At 41.4% G+C, this 17279-nt stretch overlaps 2 protein-coding genes across 2 annotated transcripts; one reads left to right on the top strand and one right to left on the bottom strand.

Annotated features, from left to right (window-relative positions):
* Positions 1 to 2597: 2597 nt before the first annotated feature.
* On the bottom strand, positions 2598 to 11212 carry LOC135526571 (COP9 signalosome complex subunit 6-like). Its single transcript, XM_064955069.1, has 10 exons — positions 11099 to 11212; positions 10164 to 10289; positions 9707 to 9838; positions 9310 to 9398; positions 9040 to 9102; positions 5742 to 5789; positions 3910 to 4024; positions 3724 to 3816; positions 3361 to 3461; positions 2598 to 3119 (listed from the first exon to the last, which is right to left on the bottom strand). The coding sequence occupies exons 1-10, from the start codon at positions 11139 to 11141 to the stop codon at positions 2979 to 2981; spliced, it is 951 nt and encodes a 316-aa protein (XP_064811141.1). The 5' UTR covers positions 11142 to 11212; the 3' UTR covers positions 2598 to 2978.
* An 874-nt stretch (positions 11213 to 12086) lies between these two features.
* On the top strand, positions 12087 to 15241 carry LOC135526570 (F-box/LRR-repeat protein 12-like). Its single transcript, XM_064955068.1, has 3 exons — positions 12087 to 12243; positions 12354 to 12429; positions 13322 to 15241. Exons 1-3 carry the CDS (start codon positions 12143 to 12145, stop codon positions 14348 to 14350), a joined length of 1206 nt encoding a protein of 401 aa, XP_064811140.1. The 5' UTR covers positions 12087 to 12142; the 3' UTR covers positions 14351 to 15241.
* Positions 15242 to 17279: the final 2038 nt, after the last annotated feature.

Here is a 17279-nt window from a genome sequence, read left to right as displayed (position 1 = left end):
TTGGAAGAGAGGAGGATAAAATCCAATAGAGGAGGAAAGCTGACTCCTGTCTTTGCCACATGGCTGGTAAACTCGGGCTACTAAAGAAAAAGTGCAGGCTGGCGGTCATTATGTTGACATCTGCTACCTTTTAATATCCAAATAAATGCTGACCTGAAACTGTCCTAACTCTGTTTCCTCCACCCCTTTCCTGTCTAATGCACTTCACACAGTACCCCCCCCCCCCAAGGCCATGCACAGCAGGAACAGGCTACATTTAAAAAAAAAGGTAACTGTAAACACATTGTCACCTCCGGCCAATAATCCTAAAAACCATGCTGACTCCACAGACCTGACTTTATACACTTGTTTTAACCTGTGGGCCTCTGTACTGTGTTGTGTTTGTGTATCTACTTGAGTACAGGCTACCTTTAAGCCAAGAACGTGGGTTCGATTCAAGCTGGGGTCACCAACACGAAAATGTATGCATGTATTACTGAATTCTTAGTCCTGTTTATACCTGGTCTTTTTCCCTGATCTTATCCACATCCTGATTGTGCCCGCATTTTTAAACAGGTTTACTGTAGATTAAAATACGCATTATGATCTGATCTTCCTTACCATCTCTGGAGGTAGTCTGGGGGACCCATTATGTCTGGATATCTTAAAAGTTTAGACGGATCTGGGCAGTGAAATTACTTCCTTTTTTTCTACTGTGTTATTGACTTGCTTATTGTTTACTCCATGTGTAACTGTGTTACTGTCTGTTCACACTGCTATGCTTTATCTTGGCCAGTTCACAGTTGTAAATGAGAACTTGTTCTCAACTCGCCTACCTGGTTAAATAAAGGTGAAATAGAAAATAGTTATCATCCTTATCCTACCCTCTAAACTCACAGGTGACGCAACTGACTTATGGCATCAATGTGTCTTAAAATAAATACATTATTTTGAAAGAGTAAACTACATATACAAAAGTATAGGACACCCTTTCAAATTTGTGGATTCGGCTATTTCAGCCACACCCGTTGCTGACAGGTGTATAAAATTGAGCACACCGCCACGCAATCTCCATAGACAAACATTGGCAGTAGAATGGCCTTACTGAAGAGCTCGATGACTTTCAATGTGGCGGTATCATCATAGGATGCCACCCATCCAACAAGTCAGTTCGTCAAATTTCTGCCCTGCTAGAGCTGCCCCAGTCAACTGTTATGACTGTTAATGTGAAGTGGAAAGTCTAGGCTCAGCCGTGAAATGGTAGACCACACAAACACAGAACAGGACCGCCAAGTGCTGAAGTGTGTCAAAATCATTTGTCCTCGGTTGCAACACTCACTACTGAGTTCCAAACTGCCTCTGGAAGCAACTTCAACACAACTGTTCATCGGGAGCTTCGTGAAATGAGTTTCCATGGCCGAGCAGCAGCACACAAGCCTAAGATCACCATGCGCAATGCCAAGTGTCGGCTGGAGTGGTGTAAAGCTCGCCACCATTGGACTCCGGCGCAGTGGAAATGCTTTCTCTAGAGTGATGAATTACGCTTAACCATCAGGCAGTCCAACAAATTAATCTAGGTTTGGCAGATGCAAGGAGAACGCTACCTGCACCAATGCATAGTGCCAACTGTGAAGTTTGGTGGGGGGAGGAATAATAGTCCGGGGCTGTTTTTCATGGTTCGGGCTCGGCCCCTTAGTTCCAGTGACGGGAAACCTTAATGCATACGGTTTCCTGTTTCAGCATGAAAATGCCCCCGTGCGCAGAAATGGTTTGTTGAGATCAGTGTGGAAGAACTTTACTGCCCTGCACAGAACCCTGACCTCAACTCTATCAAACACAATTGGAACGCTGACTGCGGGCCAGGCCTAATTGCTTAACATCACTAATGCACTTGTCGCTGAATGGAAGCAAATCCCCTCAGCAATGTTCCAACATCTAGTGGAAAGCCCTCCCAGGAGAGTGGAGGCTGTTATAGCAGCAAATGGGGGACCAACTCCATATTAATTTCCATGATATTGGAATGAGATGTTCAATGAGCAGGTGTCCACATACGTTTGGTCATGTAGGGCCAGGATATCTGGTCACAATGCAGACACATTTTACTAATGCAATGGCTATAATGTGGGCACAATCATACTGTAAATTAGATCAGGACAAAGGACGCATGTTAGCACCAAGTATAAACAAGACTCTTGAGTAAAAGTGTTAAATACCAGTTATGTTACGAGCGTCTGTTCACTAGAGATGGACGGAAGCACTACTGTGTTATTATATACCAGGTGGTTTGAGACCTGAATGCTGATTGGCTGAGAGCCATGGTACATCACAGTATACCATGGGTATGACAAAACATTACGATTTACGTTGTTAACCAGTTTTATAATAGCAATTAGGCATCTCAGGGGTTTGCTGTATATGGCCAATATACCATGCTCCTGGCTGAATCCAGACACTCTGCATTGTGCACAACTGCCATTAATTGGCAATATACCACACGTCCTCGGGCCTAACTGCTTAATTCTATATTTGTTAATGAATATGAATCTGTTAACTATAATTTAAATTGATAAAATGGCCTTGTTTTACTTTTTATTGGACAAACAAATCAAAATCCCAAGAAAAATCAGCAGATCATTTATTACTTACAGAAACATGGAACAACAAAACAAAGAAAAAGGGAAATTGTATTTTCTGTTCACATACATGAATTCATTAATGTGCATACTCACAAATGTTAAAGTGCGAGTGAAAATGTGAGTGATTTTGTACATGGTTTCCTTCTTCCTGTTTGTGTGTGATTTTCTGGTATAGACAGGAGGCCTTTGAGACACTTCTGGCATTTGCTACCTTTGAAAACAAACTGGTTTGATGAGAACAACATTCACTGGTATATGAGTGTGTGTCACAAGTGTTACTTAACATAAAATACAGACAAACAAATGGAAAAGCAGTGCTTGTGACCTCTCCCTCTCTTTCTCCAATTACTCTTTCTCTGTCACTCAAAAGAACAGTCCTCTCATCCTCCGGCCGATGCCCTGTCTATCGTACAAGACGTTGAACTTGTTGATGAACTGGTTCATGCTGTTGCAGGTCTTAGTGATGGTACCTAGGTAAGCCATGAGGCCCACGTCATTGCATTGCTGAAAAAAGTGAGAAGGAGATTAATATGCTTTTACAGTACTGTGCCAATCCATCCTGTCTAAGCACTCATAATCATTACCCTTGTGATTTAAAGAAGGAATTTTGTTAAGGTTTTATTAATTCAAAACAACGTACATTAATTATCAATTAATTACCAAGACTATAATCTAAAAACAATGGTGCACACATGTTCACACCAAGAGCTGAGTTTTGCCAAGTGCCGAGTTGGGGATGACTTACATCATAGAAGTCTGTCTTGAATTTGATGGTGCTGAGAACAGGCAGTCTATGGCACAGGGCATTGGCTTCTCTGAGGATCTCGTGGTTAAATGGCACCTCTCCTGGGTCGTACCAAATCAAAAGGGGAGAGTTAAGAGAGCATGAGGGAAAAATATACTCACACAACAGGTGAGATAAGATACAGTTGGGATATACCAAGGAAAAGAGACAGGTTTGAAAGACCATGTTTGTTTTTAAAGCAAGGGCTGGAAATTATATCGATGTTAGTATCAGCATCTTCTTTCCAGACTCACTTGAACATGCATTATTTTGGTCTTTCATCCCTCATCACACGACAGAGTAAGCAGTAAGCAGTTCTCTCACCTGCTTCCACTGCTTTGACATATTCCAAGATGACTTTCACCCTGCTGTGGAGCATCTTAATTGCACTGTGTTGTGCTATGAGATGTTCGGCCACTGAACAGAAGAGACACACATAATGGCGTGAAGGTGTTAAAAAAATTCCTGTCAGACAGTAGGGGGTAAATAGGCCACCTTAACTACAGTTACCTGTTGAATTCTCCCCTGTGCCAGTGGCTGTCATGCGAGCCACGTGATCCACTCCGATTCGCTCCGCCTCTTCTGTGGCCAGAGTGTACCCCAGCTCAGCAAACAACATGGTTGCCTGGGATTGGTCAAGTCAGAAGGACAGACAAGCTTACAAATCAGCCACTAGTACTAATCACACTAGCCAGTAATTGCCTTAAAAAATAAGCCTATAAATAAAATTGTTGCTGGCCAAATTGACCAGGAGGGGAAAAAAACAATGGTAGGCAGACTATCAGCGCATCACCTACTTATGGGAGAGCAACAGCCTCTGCCATATGGACACATTGATACACTGTGATCATTGGTGGTTAAATGAGTGCATGGAACTCAGATGGCTAATAACTTCCATTGTCAACTCATTCAAAATACATTAAACAATGTGGGTTCATTCAATCACATTGATCTCTCTACTAAACCGGCCTGCCCCCCTTTCTATCTGTCCTGACTTGAGCTATTGCTAGTGAAGTGCAACATTGTATCAAATCAATCAACGCTATGGAACTGAAGTTGTCTCTTGCAACATTGTATTAACTAGCCTACTCAGGACCCTCAAAGTGTCCTGCACACCAGTGAGCTCAGGTCAGACAGCTGTTCTTGCGCAATGGACTTACTGTGTGAGGTGAAGAAAAATGACTGAGAAGCTCAGCTTATTAGTAGTAGCTGTGGTGAGTTAAGACAATCAGAAATCAAAATGGGCACATTCCTACATTTGAGCCAGGTAGGCTACTTCAAAGCATCCCTCAACAAGACAGAAACCAGACCCATGTTCATTGCTTACATGGAGCACTTCAAATAAAAGACAATGACAAAATGTACAAAACTCCTAAATGAGGGTTATGAAATAAACCATAACTTCTTTCTCACAAGTTTAGCAGGTTGTGAACTCTGGAAACAATGTTTCCACTCTGAGAATGAGAACATAAATGACTGTAGTAACAAAATGCATTAGCAGAAATTAATGTAACCAAATGACAGGGATTAACGGTACATTTACTTCTGGTGACATATGTAATGGGGAATGTATCAAGATAAACAAATCAAAGAGCAAACAATTCACACAATGGAACAACGAATGCACAATAATTGTCAGGAGATAGCTGAGTGCATTCTGGAAAGCAGAGCGCAGGCCTTCTGGAGAGACACAACTATAGGCCATCTTCGCCACACACCCCTTCCCCTTGCCTCACCATTTAAAATTAAGACTAATTATCTTCACACATATTTTAGATGCTTTTCACTGACAGCCGCCACTCAAATCAGCTAGACCTTTTGCCACGGCTGCCGTCTATAAAATACTTCCTCACATGCCATTTCTCTCCTGTTCCATTGGTTTTCATATCAACTTTCTTTCCTTGTCCAGAAGCAAAAGGCACAATCCTAGTCATATTAGCAACCCATTCTAGTTTTTGCATCATCAGATTCACCATCTTTCTAAGTTTCTAACGGAGATTTTAATCTGTCATATACCGCTGGCATCAGGTGAGGTGTTTAGAATGGAGTTTTTTTAACCGCAAATTGCATTTTGGCAAATGTTTGAAAATTATTTTTATTGGCTGCTTCATTACAGGAGTTGCATATTTTGTTAAGATTAATAACCACAATCTAAATGTGAATTCTGTCATTCTGAGCACCATGGTCGGACGCCCTGACGGGTTACGCACCCAATGCATACGGGTCCGGGAAATTTCTCAAACGGGCAGTAAATTAAAATCTTCCCGGTTACGTTGTCCAGCGCCACATTTTCCTAACGGAAACCCTGGTGTGTGTGTGTGTGGTAGGAGAGCTTGAGTTACCTCTCCACTGATGATGTCGATGACAGACTCATACACACTGACAGGGAGCTGGCGGAGATGGGACATGAGCTTCAATTACCACAAGTAGAAAAGCTATCTCTACCGCATCATAGCAATATAACTGAACGACATAAAAGTAACTAAAAATGTCATTTAAGAATAATATTTGACACTAACATATACAGTACCAGTCAAAAGTTTACACACCTACTCATTCAAGGGTTATTTATTTATTTTTACTATTTGCTACATTGTAGAATAATAGTGAAGAAAACAAAACTATGAAATAACATATATGGAATCATTTAGTAACCAAAAATGTGTTAAACAATTCCAAATATATTTTTGATTCTTCAAAGTAGCCACCCTTTGCCTTGATGACAGCATTGCACACTCTTAGCATTCTCTCAACCTGCTTTACCTGGAATAATTAACAGTCTTGAAGGAGTTCCCACATATGCTGAGCACTTGTTGGCTGCTCTTCCTTCACTCTGCCTTCCAAATCATCCCAAACCATCTCAATTTGGTTGAGGTCGGGTAATTGTGGAGGACAGGTAATCTAATGCAGCACTCCATCACTCTCTTTCTTGGTGAAATAGCCCTTGTGTTGGGTCAATGTTCTGTTGAAAAACAAATTATTGTCCCACTAAGCGCATACCAGATGGCATGGCATATAGCTGCAGAATGCTGTGGCAGCCATGCTGGTTAAGTGTGCCTTGAATTCTAAATAAATCACAGACAGTTTCACCAGCAAAGCAACCCCACACCATCACACCTCCATGCTTGGAACCACACATGGGGAGATCATCCATTCACTTACTCTGCGTCTCACAATGACACGGCGGTTGGAACCAAAAATCTCAAATTTGGACTCATCAGACCAAAGGACAGATTTCCACTAGTCTAATATCCATTGTTCGTGTTTCTTGGCCCAAGCAAGTCTCTTCGTCTTATTGGTGTCCTTTAGTAGTGGTTTCATTGCAGCAATTCAACCATGAAGACCTGATTCACACAGTCTCCTCTGAACAGTTGATGTTGAGATGTGTCTAGAACACTGAAGCATTTATTTGGGATGCAATTTCTGTGTCTGGTAACTCTAAATGAACTTATCCTCTGCAGCAGATGTAACTCTGGGTCTTCCTTTGCTGTGGAGGTCCTCATGAGAGCCAGTTTCATCATAGTGCTTGATGGTTATTGCGACTGCACTTGAAGAAACGTTCAAGGATCTTCAAATTTTCCGTGTTTAACTGACCTTCATGTCTAAAAGTAATGATTGGCGGTCATTTCTCTTTGCTTATTTGAGCGGTTCTTGCCATAATATGAACCTGGTCTATCTTCTGTATACCACCCCTACCTCGTCACAACACAACTGATTGGCTTAAATGCATTAAGGATAGAAAATCCACAAATGAACTTAACAAGTCACACCTGTTAATTGAAATGCATTCCAGGTGACTCCCAGATGAAGCTGATTGAGAGAATGCCACGAGTGTGCAAAGCTGTCATCAAGGCAAAGGCTGGCTACTTTGAAGAATCTCAAATGTATTTAGATTTTTTAACACTTTTTTGGTTACTGCATGATTCCATATGTGTTAATTGATAGTTTTGATGTCTTCACTATTCTAAAATGTAGAAAATAGTAAAAAGATTGAAAAACACTGGAATGAGTAGGTATGTCCAAACTTTTGACTGGTACTGTACAGTTGAAGTCAGACGTTTACATGCACTTAGGTTGGAGTCATTCAAACTTGTTTTTCAACCACTCCACACATTTCTTGTTAACAAACTATAGTTTTGGCAAGTCGGTTAGGACATCTACTTCGTGCATGACACAAGTAATTTTTTAAAACAATTATTTCACTGTATCACAATTCCAGTGGGTCATAAGTTTACATACACTAAGTTGACTGTGCATTTAAACAGCTTGGAACATTCCCGAAAATGATGTCATGGCTTTAGAAGCTTCTGATAGGCTAATTGACATCATTTGAGTCAATTGGAGGTGTACGTATGGATGTTTTTCAAGGCCTACCTTCAAACTCTGTGCCTCTTTGCTTGACATCATAGGAAAATCAAAAGAAATCAGCCAAGACCTCAGAAAAAGAAGTGTAGTGTTTCCAAATGCCTGAAGGTACCACGTTCATCTGTACAAACAATAGTACGCAAGTATAAACACCATGGGACCCGTCATACCGCTCAGGAAGGAGACGCGTTCTGTCTCCTAGAGATGAACGTACTTTGGTGCGAAAACAGCAAAGGACCCTGTGAAGATGCTGGAGGAAGCAGGTCAAAAGTATCTATATCCACAGTAAAACGAGTCATATATTGACAAAACCTGAAAGGCCGGTCAACAAGGAAGAAGCCACTGCTCTATAACCACCATAAAAAAAAGCCAGACTACGGTTTGCAACTGCACATGGGGACGAAGATTTTACTTTTTAGAGAAATGTCCGCTGGTCTGATGAAACAAAAATAGAACTGTTTGGCCATAATGATCATCATTATGTTTGGAGGAAAGGGGGAGGCTTGCAAGCTGAAGAACACCATCCCAACCATGAAGCACGGGGGTGGCAGCATTATGTGGTGGGGGTGCTTTGCTGCAGGAGGGACTGGTGCACTTCACAAAATAGATGACATCATGAGAATAGAAAATTATGTGGATATATTGAAGCAACATCTCAAGACATCAGTCAGGAAGTTAAAACTTGGTCGCAAATGGGTCTTCCAAATGGACAATGACCCCAAGCAAACTTCCAAAGTTGTGGCAAAATGGCTTAAGGACAACAAAGTCAAGGTATTGGAGTGGCCATCACAAAGCCCTGACCTCAATCCTATAGAAAATTTGTGGGCAGAACTGAAAAAGCGTGTGCGAGCAATGAGGCCTACAAACCTGACTCCGTTACACTAGCTCTGTCAGGAGGAATGGGACAAAATTCACCCAACTTATTGTGGGAAGCTTGTGGAAGGCTACCCGAAATATTTGACCCAAGTTAAAACAATTTAAAGACAATGCTACCAAATACTAATTGAGTGTATGTAAACTTCTGACCCACTGGGAATGTGATGAAAGAAATAAAAGCTGAAATAAATGATTCTCTGCTATTATTCTGACATTTCACATTCTTAAAATAAAGTGGTGATCTAACTGACCAAAGACAGGGAATTTTTACTAGGGCTGAATGTCAGAAACTGTGAAAAAAAACCAAGTTTAACTGTATTTGGCTAACGTGTATGTAAACTTCTGACTTCAACTGTATATCGTCCATTCTATACAAACAAATCTAAATGAGAAACTCACATCTGTGTGTTTGGTCATCGGGTTGAGCTTGAGGAAGAGAGGACTCTCAATTATCTCACACACCTGAAGTGAAAAGAGAGGAAAAGCCAATAAGGAAACAGCATACAGTTGGCCAAATAACCCCAAATGACTGACATTTACATCTTTCAAATCACAACAATTCACTGACCAATTACAGTAACAGTTACTTTTATCATGCCTCTAATTTCTCTCCCATGGAAAATGCCCAATCACATGGAAAAGAAATGTATTCTCTTTTGCTCCACCTACCTGCTTGTGAATGTGGATGTCTGATTGGTCACAAGGACCCCCTGTGGTATACCAGCCCAGGAATTCCATGTCCTTGAAGACCTGTTTGACTGAAAGAAAGCAGAGGTCAAGAAGTCAAGTAGGTCCCCCCACTAATGTAATCTTATTCACTGTGACCTAAAAGGCAAAACTCATCCTAGACCAGCACCTATACAGAGGTTCAGTTCAATTGATAACACCATGGCTTCAGGTACAAGCCTACTATGACATTTTTCCACTTCAGAGATGGTGGGAAACCATGACACGGCACATCAATCAATCACAACTTTTTATCTAGCACTTTCACCAATATCAGTAATCAATGGGGAGTGACATCTGACATTTTCTTTGTATGGTAGGTTAGTGAAATTAGACTCACACTGCTCCTCCTTGGTGTAGTAGTACTCCTTGTCAATGTGTGCTCGGTCATCTACCAATTGATGAAGCAGCTCAAAGGAGTTCATCACCTCAATGTTTCTACCCTCCTGCTTCCCGATTAACGCGCCAATCACTTGGTGAGAAGGAAAGGATGCAATGCAACATTAGGCAGATGGTTGGAATTGATACATATGTAGGCCATAGCAAAGCCCATTGAAATTGTGTCATTAACTGTAACCTCTCCCATGTCTGATTCCCTTCCCACTGTTGAGGTATTGGTTCTCTTGTAGAGTCTTAACTATTTTAATTGATGTCTTAAAGTTGAAATACTTTGAAAGAAGTTTAGACATTTACAGAGCAATTTACTGAAAAATAAATGTATAAATTCCCTTATTCCATGCCAAATGTAAGACTGTATACAACTATCTGTATTCTTGAAAACTGATCAGCTCACATACCCTGCATGGGCCGCCCCTCCTGGGAGCGGATGCGAATCCAGTGATCTGAGATGTTGAGGATGACCAGAGGATGCAAGGCAACAGAGACACTGCCGGTGACCCCAGAGACCATAACACTGGGGCTGGCTGTGGGACACAGAGAGAGGGTGGGTTTCCTTTATTGTTGGTCATCTCTAAAGCCAAACGTAGCTAATATGGCCTTAACACGACCACATGCCTCAGAGCAAACAAAGCATTTGTGTTCTTGTCTTTAATAATATATATTTTTTGACGATTGTTACAATATCCGTGTGCAGGTGAATTGGGCGGATTTGAGTAATCTAACTTTACAGGAAGAGTAACGTTACAGTGATGACTAGTTCAATTTAAAAATGGCACGGATTCTATTCCTCAAAGCTTTAATTTTTCAACAATGCTATCCCAATCCACATTTTAAAAGATGCCATCATGAAACTTACTAACAGCTTAGAAAAATATAGGTAACTACTCGTTAGGTATAGAGGACCTGTTACTGCGCTGTTATTAAAACTAGCTAAGAAGGCAAATAGGTAACGTTTTAACATCTTAACTGTTACCTAGCCAGCAATCGATAAACTAACGCTAGTGGTTTACATTGTTTAGTTTAGTTAGGTAATACGGACGGACCAATCAATATGTGACGGCGGTTGAATTAGTTCGTTAACTAGCAAACATTAACTGCACTTGTTTGGAAATTACATATACCAGTAACGTTAATATACATAAGTACTGGACAGTCACCTTACCTAAATTAACTAACGTTAGGTAGCCTCGCTGTAGTAACGTTAGAAAACGCATAAGCGAAATAATCTAAATGCGGTAACACCATCGACAAATGAGTATAGTTGAAACCTACACAATATGTATACAACCTTATCATAATCAGATAAATCAATTGTGCTTTTAAAGGAAATTACCTGCCCCATCCACCTCCATTCCACCACCATTGCTCGTCGCCATCTTGTCCGACTTACAGCTGCGCAAGCCCAGTACGAGGCGTTTTTTCTCAAACGCCAACACTGAACACAAACCGCGTGCGCTATCGTGCATATATTTATTTTGCCCCCTACACCAAATGTGATCACGACACTCAGGTTAAAATATCAAAACAAACTCTGAACCAATGACATTAATTTGGGGACAAGTCGAAAAGCATTAAACATGTATGGCAATTTAGCTAGTTAGCTTGCACTTGCTATATAATTTGTCAAATTTAGCTAGCTTGCTGTTGCTAGCTAATTTGTCCTGGGATATAAACATTGAGTTGTTATTTTACCTGAAATGCACAAGGTCTTCTACTCGGAAAAATTAATCCACACATTCGACCGAATCGTTTCTAGTCATCTCTCCCCCTTCCCCGCTTTTTCATCTTTGAATTTATATGGTGACTGGCATCTACACTTTTACCAGGACAACCAGCAAAACATTTTGTCTTTCAATCACCCACGTGGGTATAACCGATATGGAGATGGCGTGTGGGTACCAGCTTCTATAAACGAACGAGCAGATGGGAGCAGCAGGACTTTCAGCGCGATCTGCGTCAGAAATAGGAATGACTTTTAGTTTAGCCCTTGGCAACGCAGACGCTCGTTGACACGCTGGAGCAGTGTGGGTGCAATAATTGAATAACATGGATTTCTAAATTTCATTTGCAACGCTCGCGCACGCAACGTGTCCGGTCTGGTCAGAATGTAAGGTGCAGTGTTTGCTGCATTTACACAGGAGTTTTGGTGATATATGCTTCGGAAGTTATGCTTATTTATTATTTAAAATGTTTAAGCCATTGTGTATATATTTGGTACGGTCACATAAAATGTGCTAATTTCGAGCATGTAGTATTTCGGAACGTTTAGGAACGTTGTGGCTTTAGCACCCATTTCTGCGGGGTTTATTACTTGAATGCAACTTTGGTACGTTGGTGTATTTTGTCCGTGTACTCGACGGTACTTTTTGTTTACAAAATGGCAGACTTCAGAACTTCTACCCTCGATTACTTTCCAGAGAACATTTTAATTGATATTTTATCATATTTAGGTGTGCGAGAGCTCATCCGATCAGGAAGGTAAAACAAGTTAGCTGAAGTCGAAGTGCTCAATATCAATTTGTGATAACGTCAATGTTAGCTTGAAGAACACTTCTCTTTGTCATGTCATTCATGTGGTGTATTTGCAGGGTGTGTAAGAGATGGAGACGTCTTGTAAAAGACCAAAGATTATGGCGAGTTGTTGATCTAACTGCATGGAAAGGGGTAAGAATGGTGTCCATTATTGCATGTTGATCTTACCACTTCAAGATTTGTCATGAAAATATTTCTGAGGCTACCATGTCTGTCTAAAGACGTCAGCCATTTTGTGATATAGCCATGTTTATCAGGTTCTACATTCAATGATATTTCAGAAGACTTGATTTTATTATTCATAGATACTTGTTTGAGACCTCACTCATTCTGCAACAAAATGCAATATTGATACTTGCATTGCAGGTGTATTTCCAGTGTTGGGGGAAGTTACTCTGAAAATGTGTATAATTTACAAAATTGCCAATTACTTAACACTAGAAGAAGTTAACCTACACTACAGCTACCCTTATTAAGACATATGGTTTACTTAACTAAAGTTACTTTGAAAAAGTATTTCACTACATCCAAACTATTTTGTGAAATTGTATAATTTCAAGTGTCAGGCTACAAATTGCAAGAACGATGACTTTGGGGTCATATGTTAACATAATGTGTAATGTAGCCTATTAAACACACACTGTTTCAAGTGAGAATTAGGAAGGTTGAATCCTGAAAATGAAAGGAAATTATTGCCTAATAAAAGCACACTTAATTCTTTGCAAGAAACAGTGTAGTTCTAGTAGTTAGCGATATGGTAATGAACTACTGAAAACACTACCTGGTTTGAATTTATTTCAACCACCACCAACTTACTGCAAAATGTAAGTAAATTACTAGTTGAACTACATGTAGTTCACTACTCCCCAGCACTGCCTATTTCCTACCTGTTGACTAGCTAACTCTACAGAACTTTCAAGTCATCGCTCAAACACTGATGCATTGTTTCTTCCCCATCTCTCCCTCATTGGATGTTTTCATTCTTCAACTGCTCATCCTGCCCTTGGTGTCCATTTTGGGTCAGGTGACATCGCGCATGCTGTGGGTTCTTCTACGTCAGTATCTGGGCACTGGGCTCCGATGCCTGCGGCTGCGTGGCTTGCTGCTCTCTGCTAGAGGTGGGGCCTTTCTCTCAGAGTCCTGGCTCAAGGCCTTGTCCTCCAGGTGTCCCCGTCTGCGTAGTCTTTCCCTGCTGCACGCAGACCTGAGAGGCTTGCACAGTTGCCAGCTCCTGCCCACAACACTGCAGGTCCTAGAGTTGCGTGGCTGCGAGCTACCACAGGGCTTTTTCACCCAGACCCCACTCAGTCCTGAGAAACAAGCTGGAATGGCATCAACCGCTGCTACTCAGCAACAGGGACGTGTTCAAACTGGGAAAGTGCCTGCCTCCACATCAGGGATTGCCATTGAGACGATGGTCCTTGACAACGTGCCATCCTTCACAGACCAGCACCTGCAGAGTCTGGCGTCTTGGTTAAGGCTTAGCCGCCTAGAGCTCCGCAACGTCCTTCGTGTCACCGCGGAAGGCCTTAGGCGCAGTGCTGCCCAACAAACCGACTCCGGCTTAAACGGGCTCTCCAGGCTCAAGTACCTGGAGATAGGGCACTTTGGGCGGCCGGGCGCCCAGCTGCAAATGGCCTCCCTGGGGCTCGGAGTGGGCTGGCTGGGCCTAGAGGAACTAAGCCTTGGCGGTAAGGAGGTGGGACCAGGCCTGCTCTCTGCCAGCCGTCTGAGGGACCTGAAGCGCCTGCGCCTGAGATGCTGCAAGCTGAGAGAGATGCAGGTGCTACGTAGCTGCAGGACACTGCGGGACCTGCGCAGGTTGGAGTTCTGCGAGGTGTTCTTCCAGGTTTGCCCAAAGACACCAGAGAGAGAGGGGGAGGTGGAGAGGCAGGGAGAGGGTGAGGAGGGGAGGGAGGGTGGCACCGATAGTGGTGATGATAAACTGGAGGAGAATGACCCCGTGCCAAGTCTGCGCCGCTCACTTGCTGCTCTGCTACCACAATGTGCACTGGTGTTCACCAACTGCACCGTTACAATAACCTCAGACTAGATTACATACTGGATATGTTACACATTTGGTCCCTTATTCTACTGTTGTAAAACATTCCTCTCAATTCAGCCTGTTGCAAACTCATGCTTTACCTTTATTCACATGTGTAAAAAGAAAAAAAAGAAAGCTGCAACCATTTTAAACTCGCTTACAGCTATGCTATTGAACAAAGGGACAGTTCCTGTGACGCCCATTAAACCATTATGAGAGGAAGTGCCTGTTTGCCGTATTCCCATCAACAATGGATAAGTGGTGGTTCCTCTTTTAGTCTAAATGTGTGTAAGGAAGTGGTTCAACTTAAAAGCTTGTTTTAATTGTACACCAGAGAAGCATCGCAGTGACCAATAAATGATGACTTCAATCATGTACTGTGACGGACCTGCTACAGCCATCGGATGTTCAGCACTGCCATCAACCATTGAGGGAATTCTTCCTTTGAAAACATTGAAAGCTGCTGTACTGCTTGCGTTGCGTCTAATGGCAAGCTCAATAATTGCAGAGGTTCCGTTCTCGGCGGCTGATGTGTGCATTCATTCTATCTTGTGAATGGAAATATTGAGGGAAATAGATTTTGGTTGGTTTCTGTGTAGCAGGTAGGACGTCACATTGACGGCGAAATATATTGGAACTCTGGGGGGGAAGGGGGTTTAAATAACAGCTTGGACAGTTATCAGTCCGTTGCTGGTATTATGCAATTTCCAAACCATTGCAGTTAAAATGTGCTGTAGCTCACTATGTTTTGCTAACTGGAAAAATACTCTTATCCCCACTTGAGTTGTGTGACTCTCCAAAGCAGTATGTTATCTGTATTAATTACGAGAAAGTAGAAATGAAAACTGTTATAAGCTTTTTCCATCAAGAGACTGTGGTAAATAAAAATGGCACAATGTATTTTATGTGTGTGGGAAATGATTATCTATGAATAATGTTTCAGGGTTGAACTCCTATATATGCTTTGTAAATAATTCAGAACAAAGGAAAGGACATTGGGATACCATGATATGTCGGGGAGGGGGGAGTCAATGTTCTTTCATGATAAAATTATAAACTGTGCAAGTAGTTCAGCGTGCACAAGAGATGGAAGACCATTTAAAACCGTTTTAATCCTCAAATGTGACACACAGCCATAAGACAACAGCCTAACCTAATAATGCAACACAAAACTGTGCTTCTACACCTGCGTTGCTTGGGGTTTTAGGCTGGGTTTCTGTACAGCACTTTGATATATCAGCTTATTTAAGAAGGGCTATATAAATACATTTGATTTGAAAACATTCTAGTATATTTCAGCCAATAACACATCAGTAGGCCTGCAGTCATAGTGAATGGTAGTGAAATGCATTACTGAACGTGAGCGTAAGTGTAATGGACTATTCTCATTGTAAGCGGTAATTTTGCAGTAGCATGTTGCCTTTGAGAAGTTGAAAGAGGAGACTTAAGTTCCAGGATTTGGTAAAAGTTTTAATACAGAGCTTTGGGGTACATGTGAAAATGCAAATGCTGATAGTGACAGGCTGAAAGAGCCATGAGATGTGGCGAATAGCATGGTGGTAGAGCATGGCTAAAAGGCTCATTGTTGTTCTGAGAATAATAATTTACAGTTGGCTCAAGTATTGTGAGCGTGACACTTTTTTGGTTGTTTTGGCTCGGTACTCTAGAACTTTGGATTTGAAATGATACAATGACTGAAGTTAAAGTGCAGGCTGTCCATTTTAATATGAGAGTATTTTCATGCATATTGGGTGAACTGTTTATAAGTTACAGCACTTTACATATTCCCTTCATTTTAAGGGACCAAAAGTATTGGGACACATTAACTTTGTGTATTAAAGTAGTAAAAAGTTAAGTATTTGGTTCCATATTCCTAGCACACAATGGCTACATCAAGCCAAATGTTTGTTTGGTTGTGTTTTAAATTATTTTGTGCCCAATAGAAAGGGTAAATAATATTGTCATTTTGGAGTCTCTTTTATTGTAAATAAGAATAGGATTTGTTTCTCAACACTTCTACATTAATGTGGATGCTACCATGATTATGGATATTCCTGAATAAATCATGAATAATGATCAGTATGAAAGTGAGATGCACAAATATCCTACCCCCTCAAAAAAATGCTAAAGTCTCCTTTTATTGTAAGTGAGAGGTTAGCATGTGTTGGGGGTATGGTATTTGTGGGTCTAACTTTCTCACTCCATTATTAAGGATGTGGGTGAAAATACCCTAAATGTAAAGCTGATAGTCTGTACTTTAACCTCAGTCATTGTTTTATTTAAAATCCAAAGTGATGGAGTACAGAGCCAAAACAAAACAACTTTCACTCTCCCAATACTTTTGGAGCTGACTGTATATAGTCATTCTTAATGACATAAACATGCATCATTACAGACAGTGGTTGGTATGAAACTGCGACAATATTCAGTGAACAGAGAGACATTTGCTACTCTGTCATGGTTTCTGGTACAGAGTGTTTTATTTATTTTAATTTTATTTAACTTGGCATGTCGGTTAAGAATAAATTCTTATTTACAATGACGACATACCCACAATGCTGGGCAAATTGTGCGCCGCCCTATGGTACTCCCAATCACGGCCGCATCTGATTCAGCCTGGATTCGAACCAGGGACTGTAGTGACACCTCTTCCACTGAGATAGTGCCTTAGACCGCTGCGCCAATCGGGAGCAAAGAGTACACGATGTTCAGTAGTTTGAACTAGTTCAAGATTGGAATACTAGATGTACTTTGGGTGGGAAAAAGTAGGTCTTCTCAAGACTGAAGATGACTGTTTCGAGAAGACATTCTACTGTTGTGGCGGAACAAGTGAGCGTGGTTTTTTAGTTAACCTTGCTGGTATTTGTGGATCTCGGTCGCACCTCAGGGAATCACTTCTATCCTCACATAATATTTGTTCTCAGATACAGTATGTGTG

Source organism: Oncorhynchus masou, chromosome 32 (assembly GCF_036934945.1).
Source record: "Oncorhynchus masou masou isolate Uvic2021 chromosome 32, UVic_Omas_1.1, whole genome shotgun sequence".
Classification (NCBI taxonomy): domain Eukaryota; kingdom Metazoa; phylum Chordata; class Actinopteri; order Salmoniformes; family Salmonidae; genus Oncorhynchus; species Oncorhynchus masou.
This window is presented reverse-complemented; position numbering and strand designations above follow the sequence as displayed.